Source organism: Pseudochaenichthys georgianus, chromosome 22 (assembly GCF_902827115.2).
Source record: "Pseudochaenichthys georgianus chromosome 22, fPseGeo1.2, whole genome shotgun sequence".
In the NCBI taxonomy this organism is placed as follows: domain Eukaryota; kingdom Metazoa; phylum Chordata; class Actinopteri; order Perciformes; family Channichthyidae; genus Pseudochaenichthys; species Pseudochaenichthys georgianus.
This window is the reverse complement of record NC_047524.1, coordinates 5,057,354-5,084,016: the sequence shown is the minus strand read 5'-3', so window position 1 is coordinate 5,084,016 and position 26,663 is coordinate 5,057,354. Positions and strand designations below refer to the sequence as shown.

Genomic DNA, 26,663 nt, shown 5'->3' with positions numbered 1-26,663 from the left:
GAACAATTAATTAAGTACCTACTCATTACTTAATTTCGTAGGCAAATGTTGAACTTCTTACGCCACGACATTTATTTCATATTTTTTAGTAACTAGTTACATTGCAGATTTAGGTTATTAATACAAAATATGGATCTACTAATCTATAATCAAATATTATTATAGGTTGAGCTTTCTAGTAGTAGGCCTGTATAAAGATATCAATTCAAATGAACCCCACTTTTACCAAGTGCAACACTGAAGTAATGAACATGTTAATGCATCAATTATAATAATTTATATTTGAATATATGTAAATATATTTAATGTATATAATTGAAAATATATATGGTGCTTAACTGGGCCATTCCGCATAACGAGTAAGGGAGACTAGGGACATTTGTAACACGGGTCGGTTGTAATAACTTCAATAAAGTGATGAAACTCACTCTGCACATGCGCAGTTAGATGGTAAGATCGCTGAGAAAAAAAGGAGCCACGTTTGAATTTCTCGCGTAAGATATCAGCAAAAGTGTGTTTCTGAGGTAAAATATTAACTACAATTATCTGATGTATTTTTTGGATACTGTCTTGAGTTCAAATGTCTAGGAATCCAAACTAGTATTATTAGAATCACTGTTTTGTAAGCTACAAATATAACTAGCTAAATATGGGTCAAGCTAGCAATCAGGCAGGTTCACAGACTGGTGGTCCTGGGACGGTTGTAACGGGACGGTTGTAACATGGCACATTTACAATGATGGCTCATTTGCTTGAATGATCAATTGTTCATTCAAGCATACAGTTGTATTGTTGTTTGGTGTGCATTGTCCCTGTAAAAATAAACAGAATAAAATACTGTACATTAGGCCTAAAGTGTGTGTGTGTGTGTGTGTGTGTGTGTGTGTGTGTGTGTGTGTGTGTGTGTGTGTGTGTGTGTGTGTGTGTGTGTGTGTGTGTTTACAGTATGCCAAATGTCAGAAAGAGGAAGACAGACAGGGCAGTGCCACTTGCTCTGCTGCAGAGGGCCTCAAATGAAGTTGAGAAGGGCAAATCATTCAGGGGAGTGGCAAAGTCCCTGGATATATGCCATGTCACCCTGTACCGGTTCCATAAAAAGAGGCTGAGGTTGGAGAGTCAGGTATCACAAACACCCCCAAGAGTAGGCTACTGGACACCAAAGAAGGTGTTCTCAACAGAGAAGGAGATGCTTTTGAGAGACTACCTGATGGAGGCAGCTGATTTATATTATGGTCTCAGCTCAAAGGAGGTAGGTCCACATAATTAAGGTAGAAGCACCTTTCAGAGAACAGTTTAATCCTTCACAGAGGATGATGCTGTGTGTGTTATCTGTTATCCTGTTCATTGCTCATTGTTTGTTGGAGGATGTGTGAAACCCCATTCAAATCTTGTTGCCTTAGAATTTGACAGCTTTCCCTATTTGTTGTCATGCAGTGTGAAAAAAGGTAACCGTTATTAACATGTTACAACCGTGCCTGGCATGTGCTACAACTGTCCCTGTTCACACGGACAGTTGTAACAGTTGAGGTTTTAAAAAAAAATACATTTTCCAACCTGTACTTATTTCATAAAAACATCTTAAATAAATTGTTTCAGTAGCTGACATATTGATAATGTATAATATAGCAAAATGGCTATCTTATTGTAAATGTTTTTTTACTTATTGGGGAAAAGCCCAAAAAGTGTTGCAACTGTCCCTGGTCTCCCCTACTTTTGGTACTTAAAATATGTTTTGATGCCAATACTTTTCTTACACTGTAGTATAGCTACTTTTACTTAAGTAAATCATTTGAGTACCGCTTCCACCCCTGGTTATAGCATGCTAATGTAATGTTAATTCAGTGAACATTTAAACCATGTGAACTTGCAATGCAAATCTATTTCACTCAAAATCAACCACCACAATTTATTTCACAACTGTTTATTTTATTAAAAACTCAGAAGATGAGTGTTCTGGAGATGTTTACATGGTCAATGAATACAAGTTTGAGATCAGACGACAGCCAGTTTGCTAGTAGAAAAAGCAGGTGAAGGACAAGGAGACTTCCTTAGTTTAACTGGATGCTTAAGATGACCAGTTACCGGTCACAGATTGTATTAATACTGACTGTAAGCCAAACTACAACTCATAGCATATACCCTGGGCAACCCTTAACAGCAAATAAAAATAAAGTATGATTAGCAGGTAAGCATGACAATACCTATCGTGTGAAAGTGTATTTGTGTTAATTCATTGTCAGGCTCCTTTATATTCTAAGTTAAAACATTAGTACTGCTACAATCTATAACCTTGTGGTCAGTCTGCAGGTGGCTTTCCACCTCTAAATTTAAAACTCATAGGCGTCTGCGTGATGGCCTTTAAGATACAACTGCCATTAATCAGGATCGTGCAACATCGGACAAAATCTCGACACAAATTACATATATAAAATATCACTCATTCACAGTCAATGTGTAACTTTCTCATGCTCAGATATGTTGCTGATCAATAATGAATAATCACAGAGCACTGATCGTACGCCTTGAGTCATTACACCTCAGCGTTTCTACATGCCATGAACTCACCATACCAGAAACTAAAAGCTTGATTCTTACTCAAACACAAACCATAACCAAAATAACACACATGGCCTCAGCTTTCACTTCATGTACAGTAGGTTATGCACCAAATGCTACAGAAAGTTAATCATAATGAAATATAAGTTAAATAAATAAGAAATAGTTATTAAAAAGTCACCTTTGTCACAGTTTTAGTAGCTCTGGGAGTGTCCTGTCAGCACTTTAGAGCATTGTTGTTGCTGTGCTCTAAGCGCACAAAAGTCAAATAAAGAACTCCATAACGAGCAAAGACTTTGTTCTCTCAGAAATCACAATGTAGGCAATATTTACAGACTCAAAATTCACTGTTTGCCATAACAACCTCCATGCCAGGCTTGGCTCGATTTGCTGCGTTACTCATGCTGTAATAACTGGGATGTGTGGGACATAATTGTTACTGTGGAGGCAGGGAGGAGGAGCAGCAGAGGATGATGCACAGTAGTGTGCATAGTGAGTAGACGGCCAGAGGGAGAATGGGGGGAGGTTATGCACAGATATCCATATGAAAAAGAAAGGAAAAGACAGACAGGGAACAGGGAGTATTTATAGGGAGCGTGCAGAGGGAGTAGAAAACAAATGAGGGAAACAATAAAAGAAGATGGAGATGTTGGGGAGGGGGGGTGAAGAGTTCAGTATTCATCCTGGTCCAGGTGACCTTGTTCCTCGAGGTCCTCATCCTCCGGCGGTGCAAAGCCATCCTTAGGAACCAAGAAAAGACAGTTAGGTTTGTCCAATGTCCTAAAGAGTTGATGGTCAATATCTGGTGTTGTTGTCCTGGTTCAGTCCAGTGCATTAAACAAGTTTGATTTAATCCAAACCTGTTGAACCGACTTTTTGAATTATTACATTACATTGCATTTAGCTGACGCTTTTATCCAAAGCGACTTACAATAAGTGCATGAGACCAAGAAGATACAAATTACACTTTATGTGCATTAGGAGTAGGCAATATGACAACATGATTAACATTTAATTATGTTTATAAATGTTATCTGACAGTCAGTTTGCAACTTACCGCTGAGCCGAGGCGACTGGAAATATGGATTTGATTCATTTTAAATGAGGTAGGAGAAAGGAACATTTGCATTGCACACAATGTTTTCCTAACTAGAAAGTGAATGTGTTCCTTGGGTGATGAGACGAGACATGGCTGAGTTTGTCTCAAAGAAGGCCTAACTCTCTGAGGAAAGGACATGCAGATTGAAACGGTGCAGTGCAGCCTGCATGTGTTGAAGTAAAAGGATGCATACCTCTGTCGCGTAGAGAATGTTGATTATACTGGACAGGACGGTGTTGTTTTCACTCTCGTGTTCCTGGCAGATCAGCTCGATGTCCCGTAGTTTGCTGAAGTAGAAGTCTCGCTCTTTCTCTAATCCGTCCACAGTCAACTTCAACTCCATCAACTGAGAAAGGAAAGAGAAAACATATATGTATTGATATAGGAAGGCAGTAGGCGAAAACATAGGGCTCACAGCCTGTTAAAGTGGCATTATGAAAAGAGTTTGAAAAATAATTTGTCATCGCAGCATAAATACTTTTCACATTAAAAGCAACTTGATTTTCTTTGATTTGATCTATTTTTGCATTTTAAGAAATTATATTGTTACAGGGCATACAAAAGAAAAGAAAGTTAAAACTCTAAAATGTAAAATAATAACCAACACATGAGGAGACATTTTGACTTGTTAGTAAAGTAAAGCAAGATTACTAAAAGATGTAAAAATGTCCCGTGAAACAGTAGGTTTGAATATACTGTATAAGGACTCCATAGACGTGAGAGAGTACTCTTGTTGTCCACCTGTTGATTTAGCTCCATGATCTCAGCATCACTTCCCCCGTTTCTAGACAAAGAGGGATTCTTCCTCATAACTGGAACGTTGTGTTGGACCCGCTGTGGTGTTGGCATGATTTTGGGAACTGTTGGAGATGTCCTCTGTGGTCCTTGGGAGTAAGAGAGATGATCAGAGAGGTTTATCATTTGAATTAAAACAGATTTGTAATGTTGGCTTCGCAGCAATGTGGCGATGGATAGAGCACATTGTAGAGAGCTTATAGCATAATGTTGTGCCTTTGAGATGCTATTTTGTTGTGAAACATTTTTGTTGTGTTGAAATTCTTTCACAACAAAACTGATACTGACAAAAAACTTGATTGCCAGATTGAATGTCCTGCTAAAATAATGAATACAGAAAAAGCCCTGCAAGTGCTTCAGCAGAGGTGTTAAACTCAAAGTCAAAACATGCCAACACAGTTTTAAAATTAAATGCAGTCACTTTGCCCATTATCAACCACACTGCTCCGTCACAGAGCAGCCTAATGACACACTGCAAGTCAATTTACATTGTCTGCCATGATTTTCAAACATACATCTTTCAGAGAGACAAAGCAAGCCTGGCTGACGTTACTGTTGTTAGTAAAATGAGACAAACTTTCGAGTTACAGCTTTCAGGCAGATCTAGGGCTGTGACAGTGTTGCATCAGCTGCTTGATGCAGGACACTGGAGAGAGTGGTTGCATTTGATATTTCTTCAGATTTTCTTGCACATCTGCTGATTGTGATCAATTAGAATTGGGAAGACAAGTTGCAATTGGCATTTGCAAGTCCGTGGTGATTGCTAAGACCCCAGCAGTACCTGTACCATACCTACACGGTGTCATGTGGCTTGTGAATGCTGGGCAGTGAGATGGATCTAAGAAGTCTGTGAATCGTGCTGCTCACACCACTTGCGCTTCAGAGCCATCCAAAGCTCAGCAAGAACGTGCAGCAAAGCCGAAACTGTTTGGTTTACCTGCGTATCTCTTTGGTTTGTGGATAAAGTGATCACCTGGGTTGGGGGCAGGGTTCACGTCTTGCCCCTGTCTGGCTAGTAAAGGGTCATACTCCTTCCCATCGTAGTTGGCGTCGAAGAACTTCTTGAACCACTGCACGAATTCAAAGTTGTCCTGGAACTTCCCTTTTACAAGCTTTTCTACAGGAATTATCTGGAGGATGGAAACAGGAAATGCTTAAATATCTACATGTAATATAACAAACAAACACCTCTGACTCGGTAGGTTAGTTTGTTTGTGTTATTGTGTGACTTTGGTTAGTTTGGATTCACCAAAGTCACAAACAAACAAACTAACAAGCAACTCCCTTATTTTGCAAGCTAAAATGTTTTTCTAAATGAATGATGTCTGGTAGTTTGGTCTAGTGCGTAGATAAGGGATTGTGTTCCCTGTTGGACAGAACTGTCCGACAGGATAACGGCCCGTCCACACGACAGCTTCAAAAAAAGCTTGGAGCTCGGCGTGTCTGAAGCTCGACCAACAACCAATCACATGAATCTCCCGCCCCTGACACACAAGCAACGGTTTGATTGGCTAGAGCTTGTACTGGCATATGATTTGATTGGCTGACGCTTCCACCGAAAGCTTCAGAAGCTCCAAAAGTTGAACATTGCTCAACCTTTGCAACCTGAAACGCCAGGAAAGCTCCGCTCTGCTTCCCACAATGCAGTTCGGCGAAAAGTGACGTCACCCCATTCAAAGTGAATGGGCAGAAGTGTTGGAAACCGCTTTTGAAGCTGTCGAAGCTGTAGTGTGGACGAGCCGTAAGACTAAAACGTGTTTTCCTGCTGTTTGCTATTTCTCAAAACTGTTGGTGTGCTGACCGCCATCTTTTGTAGGTAAATAACTGATTGATTATCACAACCATGAACCAGCCCTTTTAAATACAGTGAAAAACAAGATAATATGATAAAAGTAAAAACTCCACTTCGAGCGATAGAATTACTAACAAAGAACTGCTAACAGAGCACTTATATACTAACAAAGGACTGGCTTATCTACAGCCAGTTGAGTAGCACTTGAAATGTTTGGCTCTATGAAACCTGATGTACTGATGATTCTGTTTTCTTCAAGGTTGTGTCTTCCTGGTCGAATGCACTTATTGTGAGTCGCTTTGGATAAAAGCGCCAGCTAAATGCAATGTAATGTAATGTAAAAAGTTAACTGACTTTGTCCACACTCATCCTTTTGAAAGCTGCCTGAAGAACTTTGAAGTTGTGTATAGACTCATGCTCCAGCTTGGCTTGAAATTTGACCTTCTTCAGAAGGATACAGCCCGGGAACAACATGTCCATGAACTGGCAATATGCCGCTCCTGAAAAACACAAAGATGCATCAATATATTTGTGTTGTCTTCTCATTCAGGTTGAGCAGAATTTGAATGAAGCTTTACCTGAACACAGCTGTTCGATCTTCGTGTAGGTGAGGTGCAAAGAATCGTTGACCCATGCCAGCATGTCATGTCTACTGAGGTTGTCAATAGACACAGACGTGGCGTACACATTCACAGCCATCCCCTCCCTGAAACAAACGTGAAAAGAGAGAAAATAAGACTTTCAGTTGGATGTTTTTTTTCCTTTTATCTTTACATTTATTGTCTAAAAGTACGTTTACAATATTTCCAACTGATTGCTCCGTCATTCTTTGATTGACCACAGTGTGTGTAAATGGATATACACAGCTTGCTACTATCATCCTATCCCAATCTTCAGAAAAATGCGGAAGTGATCCACTTAGGCTGCAACTAACGATTTTCTTCATTATTGATTAATTGTTTCTTCATATAAAATGTCAAAATAACCTGTTACAATATCTTCCATTTTTTTTTTAAATGTCTTCAAAATACATTTTTATCAAGTAAACCTAGAAATAATATATATTATTGTCTTGAACAACAATTTACAATAATGTGGTATATAATAAGGACCAATAACAATAAAGTGACAAAGTTCTAACTTTCTAAACAGTTTAATACCTTTTTAATAATGTTGTATTTGGACACGTGCTTCTTTTAACTTATTTGGCACATATAATAATAAATTATCAAAATGCTTGCAGATTAATTTTGTTACTGTTGAGTGATTGACACATTTTTAAAGACCTACTTTGCTGGACTCATTTAATACAACCCATTTCTTGATATAATTGTCCTGGATATGTCAGATGTTATGCAGTAGAATTAATCTGTATACACTGTTCAACTATTTGGTTGGGATTAGTGTGTTTTTGTATCCCAAGGTTGTTAGTGGTGGTTATCTTTGCGCAGTGACACTGGTGGTCCTGGATTTTGATGAGAAATAGGCTGCTCTAGATTTTTGCCTGTAAACACAGTGCCTGACAAGCATCTTTAGTTTCAGTTTTAATCTACAGATGTGTTGAGAGCATAATCCCCCCTAGATTAAATTGAAATATCCTGATGTTCGTGAGCAGCTTTACACATCTGGCAGAGACACACTTCTCTCTGCTCACTTTCCTGCTAATACCCCCGGTGGAGTTTTGTCAGAATGGGCCTGTAACACCTTGACATTGCCTGCAGTAAAATGCCACATTAATGGTATTTATTATTAACACAATAATTAAATACCAGGTCACACGCCGTACTGTGTCTGCATGAACCACACAGAAAAATACATTTATTGTAGCGTTTCTCACATAAAACACTAGTAAAACGCTTATCTGTAGTGTAGGCGGTCCTTCATGGTGATAACAGTGATATTATTGTGACTGCAGCTTCAGCAGCGTGCAGCAGTGTCCCATGGGGCTTTGCTAGCTTACAATGATGTGCTTATAAACTACAACAAACAATAAAACGTGTGTATAGGACCAAACAATGCAGGCTGGGCTACATCCACAGACACATTCCTTGCAGTTTGTGCATTTTCTAATGAATATTTATTATATCATCACAACAAGAAAGGAAAGTCTATTCTGCTAAAACCGTCCGGGCCTCTTCTAGAAACTCCGGTGAGGACTGCAGCAAAACGTTTGGTGCAAAACCCGAAAACTAACAAGCAGCAATGGGGCGGGGGTCCGGCATTTAAAGCCCGAGCTGAGAACAATAAATGCCCCGTTTGCTGGGTGGCTTTCGGTTTTCAAAAAAAACCGCAACGCTGGTGCTGGTGTTCTCCTAGCGGCCCCCTCTACAGGCCTCCCGGAATAGCTCAGGACTGTCAGTGCACGGGAAATATCCTCTCTGCATGGGAATAAAAAACACGCTCCCCCGGACAAAAAGAGAAACACACAAAGCGAGTGCGCGTGAACTGGTTATTTAGCGCTTTGATACTCACTGTTTTCACGGGTGTGTGTGTTGTTATCACGCTGGCTGTATTCCTTATGTCAATGCTCGGTGGTGTCGTCGTTGAGCCAGTGCGCGGTGCAGTGCTTGGTAACGGGCCGCCCTGTCTGGGACTGCAACTATCCTGCACCTACTGCGCATGCGCATGACTCCACGCTGTTAAAGGTTCATTATAAATAGGACTTTAGAGCTAAGAGACACATCATGTGTCTGTTGGGGTTTTAGGCCTGCCGGTGACTGAGGGTTTATTGAGTTCAGGCTGCACAAAAACACCTTATGTTATTGTGTTTATACATGGTGCTGGATTTAAAACTGATATTCAGATAATTCAAAGTTACATTACAACAGTAATTTGTAATGTAACAACCGTTAACATTGATTTTCAATAGTGATTTATCTGGCAATGATTTAGTCAATTCATTATTTTGGTCTAAATTGTCACAATAAACAAATCCGTCCAGCCCTTACAATTTATTAAGGCTTTTTATACATTTCATATAAAGGAACCATACAAATAAAATGTTTTTTCGTTTTTTGTTAAAGCCATACACAGTTGAAATTAGTTCCCAAACTAGACATTGCTTTTTGTTTATCAAATAAAGCTGTGAAATTATGAAGTGAACAAAAAAGTACAATATTTTTTCTAAAATATAAATAAGTACCAGTACAATTTACAGTCCAAGTGCAGTAAGTGAGTAAATGATACTTTCCAATCAGACACAGGATTTAGTTGGAGATTTCATTGTGGTTTATTTGCACTCAAATCATGTGATATAGAGCTGCAAGGGAAAAACAAGACATAAAAGGAATTAAATGTGGTAACACATTGTTCAGCACCGGTGTACATTTAGGACATTTGTACAAAAAACAAACAATGATGTAGGAATGTAACTGTAGAGTGAGGATCTTCTGTTAAAAATAATCAAAGTCTTGTGTGCATACCTGCTTTACACTACAGGTTTTACAAAAACAAAACAAAATCACGTACAAAGACAATTATTCACAAGAAATATTCTGTAACTAAACAAAACAATAAAAATACAGTAGTAGTATCAGTGCTTTTCCTTAGTTGCTCAACAAGCATGCCTTCCAGTTATAATGCTGTCAGTGTCCTGCAGTGTGATGGCATTTGATACCCTGACAACATGGCCTTCATTGACTAACATATCTGCTTAAATCAATTCCACTCTGTGAATGCTGAAGAGGCTGGGCAATAGGGAAGAAATCATGTATCACAATATTGTGGGCCAAATACCTCAATATTGTGACATATTGTAGGGTTAACCATTGATGCTTTCACAAAAAAGTGAGAATTTTGATAATTATTACCAGTAATGCGGATTTAAAGACTAATCAGTTAAAGGCAAATAATAGAAAAAGCTAAAGAACAGTGCGGTAAATTGAGAAAATGTCACTTTAAACCAGGAACAGAAAGCTTACAATAACCAAATTCTAAAACCACATATCACGATATAATATTATTGCCCAGCCCTACTTCACAGTGGTGTAATTGTCAGAGGAATATGTTACACCCTGCCTTTCAGACCAGTACAAAATGACCAAAGGAACATCATGATCTGTGCCTGGCGATGTGTTTGTGGGTGTCAGTGTTCTCAGGTGAGAAGAAGGCAGTTTGGGTGAGACTTTTTGCTCTCTGTGGTGAAATGGCTACGTTAAAAAAAATGCATCGCAACATTAGTGCTTATTACAGTAGTTCTAACTATGCTACCATGCACACAGCATAGGTTCATTCACATTTGGTGGGGGTGGAACAGACGTCTATTCGGCTATAAGGCTGTAAACATGATCGGAAATATTTATCGGTGAATAATTAACTACTGAACCAAGACCTCGTTCTTATTCAGGAAATATTTCTAACGTGGTAGCATCGACGGAAAATAGCACAATACAATATAAATAATCAATAAACAAACGCATAGAAAAGGTTAGCTTGCATTATGATACTTCAAATTGGTCAAATATTTTTCATAACTGACATTATAATGTCATGCCCTTGTCATAATTTATTACACGTCATTCACCCAGGCTCGCAGTAAGAAGGACATTTGTGATATGTGTGACATTAAATCATGTAAAAAGGCATCTAAATAGTACATGATACAAGTGCAAAATCGTATTTCACAGTGAGGTAACACAATCGCATCATAAAAACCATGACTCACCTCTATACTCCTAAAACTATTAGTAAGATATTTCCCCTAATGTAATCCAACAGCCAAAGATATTCATTGGCAACACTTTTTTTATTTGCTGCTTATTTGGTTAACAATTGACTACATTTTTGGGAACCAATAATAGTTTGATCGATATTCAAATATTGTTACGGCAAATATCCTACAGTTTAACGTGTCCTATGTTACTGTGCTGAGTTCAACATACAAACTCCAGAAAGAAAAACAAGTTGTCTTGCTTGGCCATATGTTTCCCTCAGGTGTCGATCTTCAGTGTCACTTCTGATTGGTTACCAGATTCCGCTGGATCTCCCTCCAGGAGGAGCGAGGATCCTGGCCGAGGACCTCTTAGGAATTTTGTCATCGATCTGGGCACCTGGAGCAGAATATGATGGTGTGCAGGGTTCAGCACAAGGTAACTAAATCATATTTTCTTTAAAGGGTTGTCTCGAAACAGCTTAACATATCATTTATTCTCATTCCGTTTAATTGGATGTAAAAGTATATTGACATGGAATACGGCCATTTGTTGCTCGAATAATACAAACAGAAAATAATCCAATAAATCCCCAGGCATCAACCCTTTGTGCATTTGATGCAAAAAGCTATCTACTGTCAAATTTGTCTAATTAAGAAATAACATTTAAAAAAAAAATAATAATTTAAAAGTGTACTAGGCAACTCTTGGTCAGAATGTGAGGAATATATACCAGGAGGGGTAAGCCTTCTGTGCTGTATACCTTTTGAGGTGCCAAGAATTACTCGACTACATTTCTCATATCTATGGCGCCCTCATCAGGCTAAGTGGTGTATGTTAACATTTTTAAAAAGCCACAAGGTGCCTCAGTCACAAGACACACAGCATCTCAACAGGTGGAGAAAAGAATAGCCAAAAAAGGCATCTCTATCACATTCCTGGTGACATCATATGCAAGTTAAAATGGAAATGTTCACGGATATCTGAATGAATCTGCTGGTTCTTACCAGACAGGCTGAAGCTGGACCCCTGGAGGTCCCTCACGCCGCCGTGCCGAGTGGATGGGCGCGTCGGAGTGTCCGAATCTGAAACCCCAAATTCCCTCTTTCCTGAGTTGAGCACCGGGACTACTTCACCAGTGTAGGGCTCTCGTTCCACAGCTTTCACAGCCTGGCTCTGGAAAGTCAACGTGGTAAGACAAATAAATGAACACAATCAGGTTAATGAACATTTGTAAGCAAACAAACTGGCTATGGAATAGTTGTATACCTAGTTATAAACATGAGTACTAACTAGAAGAAGTATTACAAGTAAAAGACCAAAAGTAGCTCTTCTGACAGCTAAGATTGCAGATTTGTAGGACTACAGTTGGTCTGCAAGATTTAATTTAAGATTGAACAAAGAGAGGTTTGAAAAGCTGTGAGGGTTGATGATGAAATAGAAACGTTTTGGAGAAAGGAAAGGAGAGAAAGAAAAGATAGACAGAAGGTAGGTACCAAAGAAGAAAGGAATGGGAACACAACGGGAAACCTATAAAAGAAAATTAATTAAATCAAAGAAAGGAATGAGAAAGATGGATAAAAGAAGGACAGAAAGAAGAAAAGAAGGAAGGAAGGATGGATACAAAATAACTAAACATATGGGAAAAAAGAAAAACAAAGAAGGAAATAAATAACAAAGAAAAAAGGAGTGGATCAAGAAATAAATGAATAAAGGAAGTAAAGATGGTCGTGTCTGATACCTTTTCCCTCTGCACCATCTTCTTGTAGAGCAGATCCGGGAAGGTCCTCAGGGGGCAGAACTTCCCCGAGCCCTCAGCACATGTAAACATCCCGTTCTCATAGACCACACGGCCCCGGCTGATGGTGACCAGCGGCACGCCATGACAGCGGAGTCCCTCATACAGGTTCACATCTCCTCCCTGGAACTGGGTATCCACAGAAATGGTCCTGCAGACAGAGATGGAAAGAGAAGAAGATCCAGTTCATTCAGAAACCCAAACAGCTTCTAGTGATTGGAGATAAAAGCTGCTGCTGTGTCGATGAACGGACGGATAGAGTTTCATACTTGGATCCCTCGGGGTCCCAGACCACCACATCAGCGTCTGCTCCCGCGATGATCCGCCCCTTCTTCGGGTAAAGGTTGTAGATCTTGGCTGCGTTTGAGCTTGTGACGGCAACAAAGCGATTCTCATCCATCTTACCTCCAATCTGGGAATTAAAGAAAAGACAACACTCGTGTTTGTAACCTTTAGAATAAAAAAAAGAGGGACAGTGCACATTATTAAACATTGTTGTATATGCCAAGTTACTATTTATTATCTGTAGTCACTGACAAATGTTTTCAGGCACCCTAAAACAATTTGTAATATAAAAAAAATATAGAATAGAGACTTACAATAAAGGACATGCCAAAAAAAGGCCATTGTTACTGAAAATATGGACTTAAACATCTGACTGAAACAACTTATGCACCAAAAGTAGAAACATATATTTGTTCTGCCCTGAGAGTCGTTATTTTCTCCTTAGAATCGATAACCACCAATCCAAAACAGATGCCCTATTTTTTGGCGGTTTTCTAGCAGCCACTCGGGAACAAAAGAGCTCCACATACCACTCCTTTCTCCCAGATGACGCTCATGCGATCCTCAATGCCGGGGAGCCCGTGGGGGATCTTTGTGAAGTCATCCTTACCCATCGCTCTCTGTTTGGTGGTGAATGGACGGTGGTCCGAGCCCACAACATTCAGAGTGTCGCTGCGGCCAAACAGAGTGAGGTCGCATTTAGAAACCAGTAACAGTGACATCAGACTACATTTAGTGTGAGGTTTTCTGGTTTTCCTCACTTTCCCAGCAGGCTCATTAGGTAGTTGGGAGTGCTGGGGTCCAGGCGGAGAGGGGGCACGGTGACGTGTGCAGCAGCGTAGGCCCAGTCCTGGTGGTAGTAGTGCATCCCGTTCAGCACAGCGTGGGCTGTGGTGGTTTCCCCGTGGACAACCTTACCTGTGGTTAGGCAGTACATATAAAAAGGCACACCAAGTCAAATTATAGTGAAAAGAGTGCTGTAAGAAAAGGGACAGAGGTGAAGCATGCAATAGTTAAAACGATTAGGCAAGCAGACCACTTTTGTCCAGAAAATGACTGTTTCATTACTATTCATAAGATTTTAAATGTGTTGGAATGCAGAGCAACAAAAATGAGGACTGGGATAAGATGGGGGGTGGAGGGGCAACTAGAAAATGTCCATAGTGAGGGGGGGTTTCCCTGGAGCCAGCTTTTGGTAAAACATTAAATTCATTGTCTTTCACATGACATCCCACTTTCTCACCCCCAAAAACATGGCTGAATATTTGGGAATTTCCAAGATATGTGGCCATGCTCAAGATGGGAAGAAGGCTACTTGGTCCCAGTTCATTTAGATTTCAGGCCTTGCAAAGAACCAAAGTGATTGTTAAGTCATACAGTACATCTCTTTGATAGAGCTCCCCTTGTATACATTGAAGTTATTTTCTTTTCTAAATGTATTTATTTTACAAGTTCATATTATTTGCTTTGAACAGAAGTAGGCCTTACCCTGCATCTTGGCTGTAGCAACGACATCTCCTGCAGACATGCTGGACACATTGACCAGATAGATCGGGCAGTGGGCCTGACAGAAGACACACACAGAGGGAATACATTCTAATATTCTTTTCACATCATAATTGGCAAAAATCTATATATTTTATTTATTTTCCTAAGACATGTTTTCCTGTGCACTCAGACTAGTGCTGTTTTTGTAATTTTTAGAAAAGGTCTTTTTGTTTTTTTTTGCCAACAAACTAATTTTCCTTTATTTGTGCTGAAGGGATCTCACTCACCCTATTTGCGATGGTGATCGCCCTGTGGGTCGCCTCTGCTTCCAGCTGTAAAGAAACATAATTCTGTGAGTTATCATGTTGAGATATGATTATTTTATTACAAAAATGATATCAATACTCTTGACAAGACTCTGGATATAATGAAAGTCATCCTGAGTATGTTACCTCTTCAGGCCTGCTGATTTCTATCCCCTCTGGGCCGCTGATGCCCAGGTCCAATGCTTCCTTTGCACCCTGCGAAGAGACAAGAGAATATCATGAATAATATTGACGACAAATGGCTACACAATTAATCAACACAAGCATCTATGATAACTTGATGTGTTATATGAACAGTGATCCCCTCACCTCGACAACCAGCTCCCCGTTCTCAGCGTGGACCCTTGCTATGGCTCCGATGTCCTTACACTGCTGCAGAGCCTGGAAGAGCTCGCTGTCCCTCAGCATGAACATGTCCTTATAGGCCATGAACATCTGGAAGGAATTCACCCCGTGCTCCCTCACCAGCTTCTCCATCTCAGCTCGCACCTGCAGGAAGTGTAAAAGAGCCTCAGCATCTCTCCGCTTAAACTAAGTGTCTTTTTAAAAAATATATCTGGGCCACGGTCAAATAGTTTCAAACTGTTTTTGCTTAGGAATGTTATTAACTGAGTGAAATGACCCAGAAGTATCTAAGTGGCAGCCATGATAAGGGCTGGTCCAGTTCTATAAATTCTATGGAAAGCTGCTTCAATGCTTCCTTTCATATGGAACACTGGATCATGCAAAGTTTAACCAATGAAAAGAGATAATTAAGTCCCACAATTCCATGCGCAAGGAACATATAAAGCAACGCAGCAAGGTGAAGTTCTGTTTAAGACAGGAATCTTAATGTGAATTAAGGAGCATTTAGTTTTTCTATGTATTGTTACCAACGTTGCTGAAAAATAAATAATCTGCCATTGCATAACATCATGACATTTTCCAAAGAGGTCAAGGAAAAGCTGTAAAGAAAGGAAGTCATTATTTTTCACCACTACTTTCTTTTAAACTGTTTGTATATTTTTGTAGATAAGTAGAGCCTAAACATATATAATGGATAGTTACTTCAGTCTGACACATTTAGCTTTGTCCTGGCATTATAATTAATATGAAATCACTTACAGAGGTACAGCAGAAGTAAGACACTAAAGCCATGAGTTTTTTTTCGCTGAACATTATTTTGAATAGGGAAAATAAATCATGCGTAGTGGGAGCACAGTGCTGGATTACCTTGGGTCCCCACCAAGTCACTCCCACGTGCAGAGCGTAGTCGCAGCAGGCTTTGGGGTCCGCCGAGCTGCGGCACTTCTCGTAGGCTTCCAGCAAAGACTCATTCTTCTCTGGCAGAACGTGTCCGATCACCATTGTTGTACCGCCAGCAAGAGCCGCCTAGAAGAAATACAAACAACATTTGTTAAGTTACCCAAATTGTAAGGGGATAATTCTGTAATTATTATTATTCAAGACTTAAATGCACTGAGGTTAACTGAAATAACTGACTTAACTAAAATATAATTAAACCGCGGCATTAAGCGATGTTAAAGGAGAATATATTGATTTATTAAACCCATAAATACTAGAGGGAGTAATCAACATAACTCTTCTGCTCTGGGCATAAAGGTAGAAGCCACAATTGCTATTAATGCACATTTGTTATGGTTATTTGTATAACGATTGCTGAGGGGAATATAAATCCTTTAGTAGTCAATTAACTGCCCCTCACAGTATAGTCAAAGCTCACTGTATAATGTATTTTTTACGACATCGGCACTTATTGCTTATTATCTCCCATAGACTAAGACGTTTCAAACCCACGCGTACAGTAGATGTGAATAACCCCGACACGTGAAACAGAGTGTGTTTTGTGTATGAGTGCATGCTTCACTGAGCATCTGTCAGCTGACCCTAGAGAGTGAAGAGGGAGGGGACACGAAGAGGAGGGGGGGGCTTGTGTCTGAGAGCCATTGTCTCCAAGCACAATGGCGTTAGTGAAAAGGCTTTGCAGCAGTCTTTGCAGCAGCCCCCCCGGTATCCATGGAAACGGATACCGATCTGCATTTGTCTCCGGACTCTCTTTTTTTTTGGAGCGTGTAGGGAGGGGCGAGGCAGAGAGGAGTGAGGAGAATAGTGTCTGTCACCGGCGTCTACGGGCAGCAGTCTGTCTGTCCAGTTACTAAATCTGAAGCCCAGCCTCCGTCACCTCTCATACTCCATCATCTCTCACAGTGTTGAGTCATCATGGAGCCCTGAAGGCAGAGCAGGGTCTCCCAGGCTTTATCAGACGCCATGATGACTTTATTCCACACATTCTGGCAGCCTCGCTAACAGCAGAGGGCCAAATCATTCCTGTGTGATGCTGGTGAAACACACGCTCTGCAAACTTGTGATACTTCAAGAAAAAAACCCACATACAACTGCCAAGTAGGGCAGGATCTGAATCTGCTGATTATTCTCTTTAAATAATTGATAATAATTTTGTCTGAGAGAGATGTCCATTACAAGTCTAGCTTCTATTTCAAATGCTTCTTAGCTTTTTTTTTTATTGAGTCTCGCTCTCTGAGGGGCTTATTACAGATCTGAGTCCAAGGTGTCTGTCGAGCCAACAAATAAACTCAAATATATTCGACTAACAATCATAGGAAAAAAAAAGAACATCTTCAAATACTGGAAACTGAAACCAGGAAATCTTTGCAAATTTTGCTTTGAAAAAATGACTCAACAGAATAGTCGATAATGAAAGTGTCCAATTAACTTTCGGCCCATTTACTAATGAGTTAATCAACTAATGGCTAAGGGCCCTACCTCGAAAATGAATAGCATGGCTGAAATAAAACCACCAAAACTTAAATGTTTTACAACATTACAGCCGCCTTCATCTTCCTCGTTTAACTTATAAGATGCTATATATCATTCAATTTTAATGCCTCATATTTAATATCATTTTAGTGTTTACATTTCGCTCTCATTTTGTCTGACATATCAAAACCAAACGGAAAAAGCTTCTGTGAAATCTTAGCTAAAATAAGCATCATTAATAAGCTTGCAATGATCTCTATCTAATGGGGAAAGAACACATTTGTGAACATAGGAAATCTAAAAGTTATGGTGATATCCACGAAAGTCAAGCACAAAAACTTGAATTTGAAAATGTAGGTCACAGTCTTAATTTGCAAATCATTGCTCTTATTTCATGCTTTGACTTGCTGTGACATTTAGTGTTGCTTGTGCTCTGATCTACAATTAGGATAGGTGTCCTACTTCAAGTCTTAACTCTCCTCTCTTCCTTTTCCTTTCCATTCCCAGCAGGACGTTACCTTGGTGCCGCTGTAGAAGTCGTCTGCCGTGGTGGCGTTCATGAAGCTCTCCTCCAGGTGGACGCTGGTGTCGATCCCCCCGGGGAGGACCAGTTTTCCAGAGGCGTCGATGACTTTGGCTCCACCTGGGATCATCATCTCCTTGCCCACCTGCTGGATGATGCCGTTCTCGATGTAGACGTCAGCCTCCTGGGTGCAGTCATCGTTCACCACCTTACCGCCCTTTATAAGGATCCGCACATTCCCTGAGCTGGAAGACATGGCTATAGCTCTGAAAGGAAAAAAGAAGGAGAAAGATACTAATTTAATCCTGTTATGTTCGGTATTGTGAGCAGCCGCTAAAACTGTAGTAAACTGACTCAAATCTAAACAAGAAAAGGCACAAAAACTGCAATTTTTCTATGAGATAGATTACTTTTTACAGTTGCTCATCTTGCGTGTAGTAAGTCTATGCTAAGAAGCAGTGATGCTGCGCTGAGACTAGTCTGTCAGGCTGTGACTGACATCAGCTAGAGGACTGAGGAGGGTGTCACTGCCTGTGACCTGACATCCCAGTGCACAGTGACGTAGTGGGGATTAGAAAGAGTCCAGTAGTGGATCACAACAAGGCAGACGAGGGTCAATAAGACCTTTATTTGAAAGGACTAGAGCAGCATAAAGCTACTAACAATGATGTCCACTCAGAAATAATCATAGTGGCCAAACAAAATGAGCTGAGAAATGTATTGGTGTTCCTGACATTCATTGAAAATGTCTCTACTAACAAAGAGTCATGAGCATTCCCCAGCTGGACCAGGTAGGGAACGTTACAGTTTCAATTATACTCTCAATTATTTTAGAGACCGGGGTCATTAGGCAAACTTCATTGCACAAAATCATGCAAAGTATCACAGTAGTATCCAAACAATCCTCATCATTCAAAACATCCACAAGAAATAATTAAACACTCAACGGCAAGGTATGTCCAATCTGTAATCTGAAAATGTAAAATCCATGTCAAGGCTGAAAAATGATAAATATTAGGTTCATACGCAGTGCTGCCCAACCTATGGATTTGTACCCACAAAAGGGGTCGTCAGAGGTTTCCACTACACACTATTTAGACTTTTCTCTACTCTTTTATTTTTCACATATTCAACAATTTTACCTCTACTGCATCTCCTAATAAGATAATACGATAAGATGTCCTCAATATTTGTTCTATCAGAGTTTTTTGGTTACATGTTTTCCATTTTTAAAAAGTACACCTGCTTGGTATTCTATTGATTGAATCCAGTGTTTTTGACAGGAGGCTAACTAAAATGTAATTCCTGGCAGCATGGAGAGTTAAAACAGCCTGCTAAAATATTTTTTCAGTATTTTCAGTATAATAAATAAATATCTACAATGACATTTTAGCCAGAACTACAAAGGTTGCTCCACTCCTTCTTTCCTTCTTGGGTAATCTGGGTCTTTGATCAATAACAAAGAAACAACCTCGAAGATCTGCTCCTCCCTTCCATTCTTCACCAGTGTATTAGTGATCTTATGATGTGTGTGTGTGTGTGCGTGTGCGTGTGTGCGTGTGTGTGTGTGTGTGTGTGTGTGTGTGTGGCCATCCTGCGTGCTTGCGTTCTTGCTTGCGTTCTTGCGCGCTTGCAGGATGCGTACGTATGAGGGTGCGGCAACTTTACTGCATGGCATGGACTCCTTCACACATCCAGATCTGATGCCTGATAATGGGAGGAGAGGAGGATGGCTTATGTTGGGCATTAATCCTAACAGGCTTCAAATAGCCTGGAAGCAGCTACACCCTATAATAAAGTTATTATGATAAGACAGGGCCTATTGCTCATGCACTATGGAAGTTGACGCCGGTTGTCAATAACAAACAGGTGAGCTATGATTTAGGACCTATGACATAACACGTAAATGATAGATTATTCATTTAACTGTGGTATACACTACACATGTTTTTTAATGTTCACTTTGTAGTATACACATAGCCTGTAGTATAGGCAGGGCCTTGCTAATGTTGGCCAAATATCTTTATTTTTTACTTGATTTGCCCATTAATGCTATTTTATAAAATAACAGGTATTTAAATGTATGCAATTGCATATGTCAATAAGTAGAACACATAATTATCCAGGCAGATAATTATACATTTACTGTAAAGGTGTAATCGCAACGGAGTGATGACACTTCCACTTGTGAGACCTGACACAAAGAACCCGGTCCCCATCCGGCATGAGCGGCGGAGGCACAGCGAGCAGAGCGACCTACAAACCGCTTCACCGCCTATTCCTCCACAGTGAGGACAGGGCTGCCATCTAAAGTCTCTCCATATTGTAACCCTGCACACAGGTTCTGAGGTGTAGTTGCACTTCAGGGTGTGTGGAGACCCGTGGAGGCTGGCAGGCAGGGCAGACACTCAGCCGCGCAGCCCGGGGGCATGGAGACAAATCTCCGGGCTCCAGGAGAGGATTCCCCCCATCAAAGAGCCTGCCCAGAATAAAGCTGAAGGTGTGCACCACATACCTCCTCTCTCTGCTGCTGCTGATCCACGCGTCTCTCTGCTTACTTTCCTACAGGAACAGGAGGCAACACAATCCGTGGATGGCACTTTCCGAGGAGACACTCACCAGATGGATGCCTTCCTGGCCGGTCCGGGACCAGCAGACCGCAGTCAACCAGCGAGTCAACCAGCGAGGCTGCAGAAGTAAGACTTCCGGTTATGGCTTTCAAAAATAAAATCTAAGTTGTTTTTCTTTGCAAAGGAATGATGGGACAACATTTCAGATAATGTTTATATGTTTTTTCATGCAAAATAGGTTTCTACATACAAGTGTTTCTAGAGTATTGGTGCATAGCAATAACCAAACATTTAGAATGAAAATAATACAATTAACTGACTATTTTTCTTTTGTTTTTTGTATGAAGGCACTGTAACCGAAGACAATGGAAACAGCTATGACACTTCATAATAATCAGATTTAAATGCCATTTGTCTAGCTTTTATTGTTTGACAAATTAAAAATGTGAGCGGCAATTTAGAGATCTGGAGCCAGGATTTGCATTTCATTTTAAATGCTAAATTGCATGAAATGTAAATGTATTTTTCCCACATATGTAATCTGCATCACTAGTTTATGCTCATGTCTTTTTTCAGAATCGTATAAATACTCAATATATAAATATATATAACCCTTATTAATCCTTATGACAGATATTACTTTTTGTAGGCATATTTTGAAGGAACCTAATAGCACTCTTAATATTTGTGCATTTGCTCTTCTCCAAAATGCACTTTAAGCAAATAAGAGTAATTAATACATTTGTAATCAAAATGTTGTAGTATGAAACACAATGGTTGCATCAGCTGAGTGTCCTCTAGATTATAATCGAAGGTAGAACGCATTGCATTGGTCATCTTAAAGAATTGGACTACATGCACATCCTGGGTTTCTCTCTTACACATTTAAACGCTCTTATTTTGTTGGCTAATAGCTAGTCTTCCGGTACTATTCTAGCTGTCTCCGAATAACTTGATGCAGCCCTCAGCATCCAGGATGTGAGACGGTGCGACGGTCCAATCAGCAGAGGGGAGGGTGGCTCGGTCGCCGAAGCAACCAATTACTGTGGATTTAGGGCGTGTCTACTGTGAGGAGGCTGTACCACTATCAGAGGAGGGGGGCATAATTATAATAGGGTGAAGCTGCATAATGAATTTGTATTATGTCTTATTATATTGGATATGATGGTTAAAATGTCACTATGACCTATCATTTATTCTAATTTAATAGCTCAGTCGATCTTTTCTTTCAAGACCTTAGCATGATCCGAAACAATTATGCAAGAAAAAATGTAAACATTAACAAATATGTATTAAAGATCATTTGCTATTAGTAGTTAATGTACGTGCAAGCCCTTAAAGCTAACATGAATGGTGGCTTTATGGTGGCAACATGTTCTATAAGAAAGGAGCAGGAGGGCAACACCCTGATCTTAAGCACTGTTGGTGGGGAGGACCCAGGTGTCAAGACACTGAACAGCAAATCCCCTGCCGGAGGGCATGATGGCATGGAAACTGGAGCTGAATATCAATATCCACAGCTCCTCCATCAGCCCCCTGACAATTTGAAGCTAATTCACAGTAATGAGAACATTAATTTTGGTTTGCAATGTCTAAATATTAGCCTTATGATGGGGCCACGTGTCAATGGAGGTCTTCTTAGGCCACCCGCAAAAAGGTTCTCATATCAAATGGTTGTTTTTCCTTAATTCTGTTTTTTTTGTTAATACTAACAATATATTTTCTCATGACAATTTTTTGGTCATAAATATGAAAATTATAACAACACCACCCCATCCTAAATAGAACGAAGCCATCTTTAATGTTATTTGGTATACTCTCTCAAAATAGTCAAAAATACCTTTAACACATGGAGACCAATAACAAAGGCTTTTATTGTTACATTTATTTTCTTACCATAATTCAATTATATAAATGAAACATTTGAACTTGTTTTATTTATTTGTTTTTATGAAAGTTTCTCTTTTTGATTTTGTTTCTCTCGTTGTTGGGATTGAGTTGGAAAGAGGTGATGTCATGTATTTCCCGAAAACGAATCACAATTTCTTTAGCTACAGTTGAGACAAAACCTATTGACATTGTTTGGCTGTTTTTTCCAAACTTTGATTTAGCAACAGAAAGATAATGAATAATGAATACTATAGAGAAATATTTGAGATTGGAAACTATATTTTCATGTACATTTTATACAATCTAAATAAAAAAGGACAGGAGGCTGCAGATTTTTGCACAAAAACAATACATTTATTCAAGTGTTCTCCAGCACAAGTACATACGGAGCCTCTATCTTCTCTCTGGACACTAAACTTAAGTATGGGGGGGGGATCGGGTGGAGAATGACTGCTACATTTGCTGTACGAACTGGTCTTGAGGAAAAGCGTATAGGCCATTAACAGTTATGACGGAAAGAAAGTCACAGAGCATCAACAGTATCACCGAATATAGAAGTATTGACCTGCCTTGAACAGTAAAACTCAGATGTTGTTTCTGATTTAAAAAACAAACCAAAAAAACATCAATTCAAAACAACATTTTGAAAACAGACATGGAGAATATTACGGTGTGGAATGTAGGATTAAGAAGAAGCAATGAGTATTAAGCATACATTATTATGCTACAGTAAAAGTTACCAGATTTTTTTTCTCACATGATTTTCCCACAGATAAGCACCAACTACAGCAATCTCTAGTCTAAAACAATATAGGAAACCTTTCATTATTTGTTATCCTTATTTTTTCAAGTACAAAGTTAAAATGCCTTTGTTAATATATTTATATGAGTGAAATAATAGTTATTTTCTGTTACTACAAGGAACTTAAAAACAGTTATTGTCAAGACTCTTCCAACCAAATATATTTTTCTTGTTTGGATAAAATGTTTAGCACCATTAGAAACACAGACAATCCCTATTTTTAAAGTATTACAAACAGAAGCAGAAAAACAACACCATGTAGGGCTGTGCAGTGAAGTTGAGCGCGTTCGTCTTAAAGCTGTCCTCAGGCCACTATTAAGATCACATGACATGAAATCTGGATTCACTTGACACAAACAAATCAGTACGATAAAGACGACTTGGAGTCTCCCTACATCTAATGCTCAAAGCAAGTTTTGAATCAAATGTGTCACTTGATTTTAAAAATTTTAACCTAGATTTTTCCTAATTTGATGATATATATTAGCAAAGAATTATATTTGTACATCTCATATGTAATAAAAACGAAAGCTAAAAACAAATTGAAAACAGCCACCGGAAAACTCTATGTACAAAATGTACAAATGAGGGGGAAGTATTATAGGAGGAGTGGGTATAACATCTGGTTAAAATATCACAAAGCACAAGAGCTCATATTGAGCCCGGTGTGCATGGACAAACATGATGGCAATAAGGTCACTTAAGAAATTAATTACATTAAGAAATACAATTTCAAATTTAGAATCTTAAATATGATATAGATAAGCGATAATATCTGTTTGTATTACCCTCTATACTCTTTGAGTGCCGACATCTTCGTCAAACACTGTGTCAGTTTTTCGTTTTGACAAACTGAAGCCTAAATCCTCCATATTTATCTGAGAGGATACAATCAAGAGAATTACGTTTGTGAATATAATCCAAATTTTGGATCAGCAATTACATTTGTCAACATGACGACTACGATTTATCAGGGAAATAACAAAGGCCCAACTGTCCTTCACAAGAGACAACATATTATACAATGCGCATGACATAGTTCCCTAACTCTGTCTAACATTTTACAATCTTAATAGAAATAGACATTCTTTGAATATGGGTACTAACATCCTGTATCGCTGCGTTAAAACAGGGAACAATATGGATGATGGAGAAAAGGAAAAGGGGGTTTGGGGTGACACATGTCAATCCATCTACTGTACACTGAGTCAAGTGACATGGGTTTCACATATCAAAATCTATTCTTTCACTTCTATTGGCACAGCCCTACTGTATACAAAAAGTATCACACGAGGGTAGATCAATTCACATCATAAAACAAAATTCACAAGAAACCAAATGTCTTTTTAAAATATCAAGAAAAAAAAGAAAGAATACATATAAAAGTGCTTTATAATGTTGATAAAACAGCACAGAATTGCTATAAAAAGGTAGAAGAACTTTGTGAAGCCGCACCATATTGTTGAGGTTTTTGTACCTGACAGTTTTTCAGTTTAGAGAGGTGGAAGTTAGGGAGAGTTACCCGGCCCGGTCACACCCCCGCCCTCCAGCAACCACGCTCACTAACGGTTGTACAGTAATGTCATTGGTCAGGATGAAACTATAAAAAAATTAGTTTCACAGACGTTGATCTTAAGTTATTTTATGACAGAAAACATCATCGCCCATGTGGCTAGCTTCACTCTCTGTTTGTGCAGATCCAGGCAGTGAGCCTAAGTGTTACTTGGCTGAGAGATTAAATAAGCACCAGTAAAAACTGTATATCAAATCTGTAAAATGCAGAGAAGAGCATGTACTCTAACTGCAGTCTACTGTCTGTCACTTGCCTATAAAGTGAATCAAACGACCCACAACAGATTTTTCCAGCAACAGGTTAAAGATCTCCGTATTGTCTAAAGTTGTTTTGCCACATGAGCTATGATGTTTCCCATCTTCTTTGAGCACCATGGTATTGTAACCATATAACAGTAGTACCTTTATTACCTTCAGTTGTAAATATAAACTGTAAACAAAGAGGTATATGTGATCTGGTGTTTTGGATTCTTAGAGACACAGCTATCCTGACACTGAAGAACAATCGCCTTTCTCTTCACATCTTTGTGAGGCTCAGTAGCTGGAAGCATGGCCGCACATACAGTACACTGACACAGCAGAAACATTTCACATATCTCCAAACCATTTCCTATCTTTCGGGTCTTTCCCATCACATCGCCGTCTCTTTTAAAAACCCATGTTTAGCACTTTTCTGTCTCAGTGTCTTGAGAAGAAAGCAAAGTCTCAAGTATAGCTTGCACAAACAAATCAAAAATACTTGATAACACTGCTAAAAGGTAAAATGACATATCAAAATTAAATAGAATAAGAATTACAATTCAAATACGAGAAATAATGTGAAGTCTACGTCATTGTTTTGCTTGCAAATTATACAAGAGTATAATTTGAGGATCAAGGCTCTTATTTATAGTCACAACATACAGCTGTGGGTCCTAAATGTTTCCGAGCAAGTTTTTTCTTGCCGCTCAAACGCAGGCAAAGTAATCTTTGAGTGGTGCAAACAGGTGGCGGATAACCGGGACGCTCCAGGATCGACCCAGCAGCCTCTGCCTTGCCAGACGGCTCATGTTTGACACGTCCGTATAGTGGACTGGGAAACCAAAGATCCTGAGAGGAAACCAGCCAGACACAAAACAACAGAGAGAAAGAAAAGGGGAAGACGGAGGGAAATAATGTTGATATTTTGATCAATAAAGATCTGTGAATGTTAGTTTAAAGAACAGTCTTTCTGTTACATACCTTTCCATCTCAGTGCACCAGAGTATGTCTTCCTTTTCGTTCATGTAGACGGGGAAGTGCTGGTCCTTGCCCTGCTTGATGGAGTTAGACCTGGTGGTGATGGTCCTCACTTTGCCAAACTGACAAAAGGAAGCAAATATTATCAGAATCAGACTCTGAATAAATAAAGAAATAAATGAAAAAAATAACAATAAGAGAAAAATATTTTTAAAATACTATTAAAAGTATGCCGAACATTTTTACCTATATAATGAAGACAACAAATATAAATATATAGCTTAATTAAAAAAAGGAGAAGCAGTTGTTTATTAAAAGGGGTGGATTCTGTGGATCACTTACTGATGGATTATCAAACTGTTACCTCTTGCTGCCACTGGGAGCCGCCTGTGCGCAAAGTGCTTACTTCTGTTGTGGTGTATTTGTTCTGTCAAAGTATTACTCAATTACCTTAGCTGTTCTGCCGTGCTCTAAACAGTCCTGAAGGTCCACCCTGTCATTGAACATGGCACTCAAAGGCCT

General features: G+C 39.4%; 3 protein-coding genes across 9 annotated transcripts in view; all 3 read right to left on the bottom strand.

The window, feature by feature from the left end:
* Window positions 1–1,920: 1,920 nt before the first annotated feature.
* mapre3a (microtubule-associated protein, RP/EB family, member 3a) lies at window positions 1,921–8,830 on the bottom strand. 2 transcript variants are annotated; one of them, XM_034112248.2, is made up of 7 exons: window positions 8,715–8,830; window positions 6,821–6,948; window positions 6,597–6,742; window positions 5,388–5,580; window positions 4,397–4,539; window positions 3,849–4,001; window positions 1,921–3,296 (listed from the first exon to the last, which is right to left on the bottom strand). In XM_034112248.2, the coding sequence occupies exons 2-7, from the start codon at window positions 6,939–6,941 to the stop codon at window positions 3,228–3,230; spliced, it is 825 nt and encodes a 274-aa protein (XP_033968139.1). In that variant the 5' UTR covers window positions 6,942–6,948; window positions 8,715–8,830; the 3' UTR covers window positions 1,921–3,227. The 2 variants fall into 2 exon arrangements, with proteins under 2 accessions (XP_033968139.1, XP_033968141.1); XM_034112250.2 differs by having other exon boundaries at window positions 5,424–5,580.
* A 439-nt stretch (window positions 8,831–9,269) lies between these two features.
* Window positions 9,270–20,723, bottom strand: dpysl5a (dihydropyrimidinase like 5a). 2 transcript variants are annotated; one of them, XM_034112138.2, is made up of 13 exons: window positions 20,605–20,723; window positions 18,085–18,355; window positions 16,001–16,159; window positions 15,098–15,277; window positions 14,915–14,983; window positions 14,750–14,794; window positions 14,463–14,538; window positions 13,736–13,892; window positions 13,505–13,646; window positions 12,959–13,101; window positions 12,633–12,840; window positions 11,899–12,067; window positions 9,270–11,290 (listed from the first exon to the last, which is right to left on the bottom strand). In XM_034112138.2, exons 2-13 carry the CDS (start codon window positions 18,343–18,345, stop codon window positions 11,205–11,207), a joined length of 1,695 nt encoding a protein of 564 aa, XP_033968029.1. In that variant the 5' UTR covers window positions 18,346–18,355; window positions 20,605–20,723; the 3' UTR covers window positions 9,270–11,204. The 2 variants fall into 2 exon arrangements, with proteins under 2 accessions (XP_033968029.1, XP_033968028.1); XM_034112137.2 differs by lacking the exon at window positions 20,605–20,723 and adding an exon at window positions 18,500–18,615.
* A 2,156-nt stretch (window positions 20,724–22,879) lies between these two features.
* LOC117467874 (DNA (cytosine-5)-methyltransferase 3A-like) overlaps window positions 22,880–26,663 on the bottom strand; it is a 41,861-nt gene continuing 38,077 nt past the window's right edge. For all 5 annotated transcript variants that reach the window (XM_034111769.2, XM_034111771.2, XM_034111773.2 and 2 more), the window contains 3 exons: window positions 26,592–26,661; window positions 26,145–26,263; window positions 22,880–26,012 (listed from right to left, as the gene is read on the bottom strand). In XM_034111769.2, coding sequence (XP_033967660.1) covers window positions 25,871–26,012; window positions 26,145–26,263; window positions 26,592–26,661 — 331 coding nt within the window. In that variant the 3' untranslated portion in view covers window positions 22,880–25,870. The remainder of the gene's footprint in view (window positions 26,013–26,144; window positions 26,264–26,591; window positions 26,662–26,663) is intronic.